The following is a 6,565-nucleotide window of genomic DNA, read 5'->3' as shown; positions in this document are numbered from 1 at the left end:
AAAAAAAAAAAAAGAAAAAAGATAGTATACTCATAAATTGAATTATTATATGAATACCTGCATCTAATATTCAAAACAACTATAACATCCAACATTCATGCATATATATCTCATGACCTATTATAAGTTCTAAGATATAAAATCGTTGCTAACTTCTAATATCAATTTGAAATCGATCTAAATCGGAGTATATCGGAAAGATTTACCCTTACTTTTAATAAAAATCAAAATTTCAATACGTTTTACCCTTAGATCATACCAGTATATCTGAATTGTAAAGGTCAAGATCAGGAATCGATCAAAATCAATACCATTTCAATCCGGTTAATATTAACCGATTCGTTCCCATCTTTTGAACCACGATGGCAAGTGGTTGAGAAATTTATTACACTACGAAATTTATCTCACCTCTGTCCATCCACAAAATTCTCCATACCTCCGTATTATTGTTTCTAGGCAGTTAATGGAACCAATGGAAGGAAGGAAATTAGGAAATGGATTAATTGTCTGAAGTAGAATCTAGAAATGGAGATTGATCCTCCTCGTCCACATCAAAGAATATATAGAGAGCATTTAATGGACGACATCGACTGTTAACCAAAGGTCCCACATCGTTTATGAACGCTTCAAAAGTCTGCAACAAGTAAATGCGACAATAGTGAGTGAATTGTCTTAACGTGTTATCGATAGGACTTCAAAAAACAATATATCGATCACCTCTGTCTCTATAAATTAGCAATCAAGATGACATAAGGCTCACTACTGCAAACAACATACATACATAATCGGTATGCCTATCTTCTTTTGAAAAAAAAAACTCAAATGATATTTTCAGAATAGCTTTCCTCATTGCTGGTTGAAAATACCTATGTAATAAATCTGTTCTCCATCACCTTGAGACTGGATCGATAAATTCAGCAACTGAGTTGAGAGGGCAATCCAGTGGCTTCTGTTGCTGAATTTTTTTTATAATGTGGAACTGTTGGAATCCAATTGTCATTCCATGTATTCACCTTGGATCCTGTCCCAATCTGCCATAATAAACCAGCCAACAGAGTCTTCCTACCTTCCAACAAACTACGCCATCCCCGAGAAGGTTTATTTCCCAACCTAGCCTCAAGGAAAGAGGTGTGTGGATAATAAATATGCTTTAGAAAACAAGCCCAATGTACAATTATTATTGGCCAGTGTTGACTTAAAGTCTACCGCTCCACCATTGTCAGTTAAGTTTATCCCCTGCATCACCAAGAAATTAGTTTAACAGTTCTACCCAACTTCAATTCAATCCCGGCTGCTGCTGCTGTTCTCTGCAAAGAAAAGAGCAAAGATGGCTGCTGAATCAATTTTGGTCTCTGGAGCTCAAGGAATCTTGGCAAGTTTGATCTCTGTTGCCACTCAAGAAATCGGTCGAGTATCGGGTTTCAAGGGAGAGTTGAAGAAGAAGCTCGAGACTACCTTGACCACCATCCAAGGTGTGCTGCAAGACGCTGAGAACCAGCAAGTGAAGAGAGTGGCAGTGAAAGATTGGCTGAGTAGGCTCAAAAGTGTTGCTTATGATGCTGATGATGTGCTTGATGAGTTCAACTATGAAGCTTTAAGACGTAAATTGGAGATCAAGAACCGATTGATGGGAAAGGTACGCAATTTCTTCACACGCTCTAACCCAATTGCGTTTCGTCTTAAAATGGCCCATAAGATTAAGGATATCAATGAAGAGTTGGATACAATCACAAAGGATGCAGAAAAGTTCAACTTTAGAGCAGATCTGCACTCATCATCATCAGCTTATGATTACAAAGCTGATCAGGACCGGCAAACCACCTCTATTATAGACGATTCGGAAGTATTTGGAAGGAGAGATGATAAATCAAAACTAGTGAATATGCTTGTTAACACTAGCAATGATCAGATCATCTCGGTCTTCCCCATTGTAGGAATGGGGGGACTTGGTAAGACCACTCTTGCTCAATGGGTCTTCAATGATTTGTCAATTGTGAAGCATTTTGATCTAAGAATGTGGGTATGTGTGTCTGAACCATTTGAAGTCCATAGACTTCTAAAAGAAATCATAGAATCAGCTAGTGGTGGAACTAAATGTGATGCATCAAACTTGGATGTTATAGCACGTAAACTCCAAAAGAAATTGATGGGCAAACGTTTTTTGCTTGAACTGGATGATGTTTGGAGTGAAGATGGTGAAAAATGGGACAATTTGATAAATCCCTTAAAATCCGGCGGTGTAGGTAGCAAGATTATTGTGACTACACGTAGCAATAATGTTGCGATGATGATGAGTACTCCAAATTACACCCATCACTTGGGAACACTATCAGAAGAAGATTGTTGGTCTTTGTTCAGTCAAAGAGCATTTAGCCATGGCGAGATCCCCCCCAATAACCTGGTGGATATTGGAAAGAGAATCGTAAAGAAGTGTGGAGGAGTACCTTTAGCAATAAAGGTCTTAGGAAGCTTGATGCACTCCAAAATAGAAGAACATGAGTGGTTGCATATGGAACAATGTGAAATTTGGAATTTACCTGAAGAGAGCAGTAGAAGAATAATGGGGATATTAAAGTTGAGTTACGATCGTCTGCCATCACGTTTGAAACGTTGTTTTGCATATTGTTCAATATTCTCCAAGGATTATGAATTTAAAAAAAAAAAATTGATAGAATTATGGATGGCAGAGGGATTCATTCAATAACCACCAAAAGGAAGCAAACAAATAGAAGATGTTGGCAATGAATGTTTCAGTATCTTATTGTTGAATTCCTTTTTCCAAGATGTGGAGAAGGATGCTTACGGAGATTTAAAGACATGTAAGATGCATGATCTTGTACATGATCTTGCACAAGTTGTTGGAAAGCTTGACTATTCCACTATGCATCAAGCCAGTAATGTGGGAGACATTTCTGATGAAGTTTGTGGTTTGTTTGTTTTTCCTGATCGTGAATATGATGAGGGAACATTAATTGAAATTCCAAAAGCTTTGGAGAAGGCAAAGAAATTGCGAACATTAATATTGTTATCATCAAGCTTGATCTCAAATGACATGTTGATGAACTTTCAGAGGTTGCATGTGTTGAGCATACAAAATTGCAAGTTGAAAGAGGTGCCGCCTTCAATAAGAAAATTGAAACATTTAAGGTACCTTGACCTCTCAGGTAATCCAATTGATGTGTTGCCTGAGTCTATCACTACCCTTTACAATTTGCAGACGTTAAAACTCAATTATTGCTGTGATCTCAAAGAGCTTCCCAAGGAAATGAGAAAGATGGTTAGCTTGAGACATGTTGAATTTAAAGGGCCAATCAAATACACTGAGATGCCAATTGAGATGGGGAGATTGACAGATCTACAAACATTAACATATTTTATAGTAGGCAAAGATGGAAGACGCAATATTAAACAATTCAAGTACTTGAACAATCTAAGAGGACAACTGACTATAAAGGGTCTGCAGAACGTAACAAGTGGAATAGAAGAAGCCAGGGAGGCAAATTTGAGAGGGAAGCCAGATGTTCTTGATTTAACATTAGTGTGGGGGTATTCTTGGAATACGACTGCTGGCATATTAATGAATGATGATGATGATGATGCTGTGTTAGAAGGCCTAGAACCTCATCCAAACTTGAAAAGGTTTTGGCTCCTAAACTTTGGCGGTGCAAAATATCCTACATGGATGGCAATAAGTGGTTTGTCAACATATAAAAATTTGATTAAGTTTCAACTCAACAATTGTTGTAGATTGGAATATGTCCCAACGTTAGGGGAGCTACCATGTTTGAGGGTTCTTATGTTAAGGGGAATGGAAAAGGTGAAATGTATTGGTCAGGAATTCTATTATAGCAGCAACAACAGTGGTAGTACTGGAGCAACTTCTTCTTCTTCTTCAAGGACGATGGTGGTAGCATTTCCTTCACTTAAGGAACTACATTTATATAATATGCGTAATTTGGTTGAATGGTTGGAAGTAAAAAACTCCTTTCCATCTCTTGAGGAGTTGAGGGTAAACTCATGCCCTGAGTTGAAAATCACGCCAAGTGGATTCCCTTCCCTCAAAAGCTTGTGGTTTATGAGAACAAATGAGATGGCACTAAAGTCACTGTCAAGCAACCTTATCTCTCTCAACTTTATTTATATTCATTCCTGTCAAGACCTCAAGTCTGTGCCAGGGAGGTTGCTACAAAACAATGCAAATTTTCTTGAGACCATGAGATTTGACAAATGCCCTGAGCTTGAAACAATTTTTCCAAGTCAAGAAGAACAAGATGAGATATCCCCCCTGCCCACCCCACTAGTCTTTCCATCTCTTCGATCATTGTCAATAAACAGTTGTCCTTTTCTAAAGCCTTTTCCGGAGGTATTACGGGGAATGACTTCTCTTCGATCGTTGGAATTGACTGACCTTGAGGAATTGAAGTCACTACCAGTGGGGTTACAGCAGCTCACTATGCTTGAGAGACTAGAAATCAGTCGGTTCTCAGAGGGGATGAAGGAGGTGGATTACATAAAAGGGGAAGAGGATCTCCGACACCTTATCTCCCTTCGATACCTAAGACTTATTGGGTGGCCACAGCACAAGAACCTATGCAAGATCAACTTAAGCACCTCACTAATCTACAATTTTTAAGGACGGCATGGGATTCTTTAAAATAGTAAGGTCTACTAATCTATAACTGTTAGATTAGTCATGCAACTTTTTATTGGATTATTATTTTTTTTAATTTTCTTCACTATATATTTCCAGGGGTCGATCATTAATCAAGGTCCTATGGAAGTCCCAAAAATCCCTATTTACAGAAGCAATCAAATAACTGCTAAGATGTTGTTCAAGTGAGCTTCGGATCTTCCTTATTTTTTTCTTGTATTGTTAAACCAAATATAAATTAAACCATTGGCTGGTTTTTTACTTACTCCTTATTCAATATCATCTTATTTGGATTTTTAATAGATGGAACAAAGATATGTGTTTGGATGGTGGAGGGTTTATTGACACTCTACTTGTAAATTATCTTCAATTTGATTTTGGCATTAATTATTTCTCTCTGCTTTGTTCATTGTTTCATGAATTTCATCTTTCCTTCTTTGTGTGATATTATTGAATTAAAATAGAAAGAATAATCTCTCTCTCTCTCTCTCTCTCTCTCTCTCTCTCTCTTTCAATGATACAAAATAAAAAATTGCCAATCTATTAAGTTTGGAAGCTTCGTGGGCATCTAATAATCAGTAGAATGGACGGTTTTATTAACCCTAAAAGTCACTTTTGCATTGGAGATTACCACGATTTCAAATTGGATCCATCAAAATGGTCTCTACCATGTTCTTTTTCTGAACAATTTACTTGTGCATCACTAAAATGTTGGTTGATATGGCCCAATTGTTACATCACCGTGGACAGTTGAGAAAGTTGGTTAGTCCTATCTATAACTTTTTGGGACAAGAGGTAGGTTTTCTCCTTCGTATATTTTTACTGCCATTATTGATGACTTCTTACATCTCACAACATCATCCAAACTTGAAGCAGTCATTAAGCCAAATGTTACAAAATTAAACTATAGCTTTACTAGAAAGTATGGAGCCATTCTCTATGTCCACTACACACCCAAACAAGAAACCCTGAAAAAAAAAAGAAAATACTATTCTGTCATGAATTCCATTAGAGCATATTACTAATATTTCATAGTTACTCCTCCCTTTTCATTATATTCAATGTTGATGATTCTTCCATTGGATCTGCAGACCCATGTTAGAGGCATTTTTCATGGAAGGTTCGTATTTGATTGGCTATAGTTATTGGGCTTTAGACTTTATTTTTTTTTCCTTTCATGATGAGTTAAGAGTCCATGGCCTGAGACGCTAGGGCTTCTCAGATTTTTGTCTGAACTTGAGTGAGCCCAATTTTCTTAGGTCAATTAAGATTAACCTAATTTTTATCTCTATTCATTTTATGCTTTTCTTTTTAATAGAAGGTTCATCACTGGCTTTGCAGAGTATGTGGGGAACTACTATTGCAAATGTTGCAGAGGCATTGGCAACATTATTGTGGAAATCAATTATCTCTTATAGATGAATCCTTAATTGGATACTTCATGATCCCGTTTGCCACATCTTTCGCATATTATCGGATATTCATATTTTGTAGATCTTATATCTTGATTTTAAGAAGTATCATTTGGTATACCACTATAATTATTTTGTTCATGGGATTTGATTAGACTATAGAATTCTTAAATCTTGGATTTTAAAATTCTATCTTTTGAAAATTTAAATTTATAATTATTTTTTTGGCTAAAAATAAAATTTTTATTGGAGAAATCAGTTAATAAGGATTTAGAAATTTAGAATGGATCCGGGTTATGATCTGAATTGATTATGTTTTTTTACCAGGTAGAATCTTTACAGTATTTAGGCTCCATTTGGATCCAAAAGATTTTTTGATCTATATGATATATTTGGACCCATCAACATGGTCCGAGCCTCCGAGGTAGGTTCAGGCCTCAATTTAAACCTAATTGTTAAATCATGTTTGGACCCAGATCTACAGCTCTGTTACGCTGTACCG

The 6,565-nt window shown here is 36.6% G+C and overlaps 1 protein-coding gene across 1 annotated transcript; it reads left to right on the top strand.

Annotated features, from left to right (window-relative positions):
- Positions 1–1,221: 1,221 nt before the first annotated feature.
- Positions 1,222–6,069, top strand: LOC122092209 (putative disease resistance protein RGA3). Its single transcript, XM_042662551.1, has 3 exons — positions 1,222–1,636; positions 4,751–4,836; positions 5,973–6,069. Exons 1-3 carry the CDS (start codon positions 1,328–1,330, stop codon positions 6,067–6,069), a joined length of 492 nt encoding a protein of 163 aa, XP_042518485.1. The 5' UTR covers positions 1,222–1,327.
- Positions 6,070–6,565: the final 496 nt, after the last annotated feature.

The sequence above is a fragment of the Macadamia integrifolia genome, chromosome 10 (assembly GCF_013358625.1).
Source record: "Macadamia integrifolia cultivar HAES 741 chromosome 10, SCU_Mint_v3, whole genome shotgun sequence".
In the NCBI taxonomy this organism is placed as follows: Eukaryota; Viridiplantae; Streptophyta; class Magnoliopsida; order Proteales; family Proteaceae; genus Macadamia; species Macadamia integrifolia.
The sequence above is the reverse complement of the archived record's forward strand: the minus strand, read 5'-3'. Positions and strand labels throughout refer to the sequence as shown.

Excerpts from the sequence above, each read along its gene's own strand:
- LOC122092209 (XM_042662551.1), top strand. The coding sequence starts at position 1,328 with ATGGCTGCTGAATCAATTTTGGTCTCTGGAGCTCAAGGAATCTTGGCA. Across the intron at positions 1,637-4,750 it reads AGAACCGATTGATGGGAAAG|GGGTCGATCATTAATCAAGG; the intron begins GTACGCAATTTC and ends ATATATTTCCAG. Across the intron at positions 4,837-5,972 it reads ACTGCTAAGATGTTGTTCAA|GTTCATCACTGGCTTTGCAG; the intron begins GTGAGCTTCGGA and ends TTTTAATAGAAG.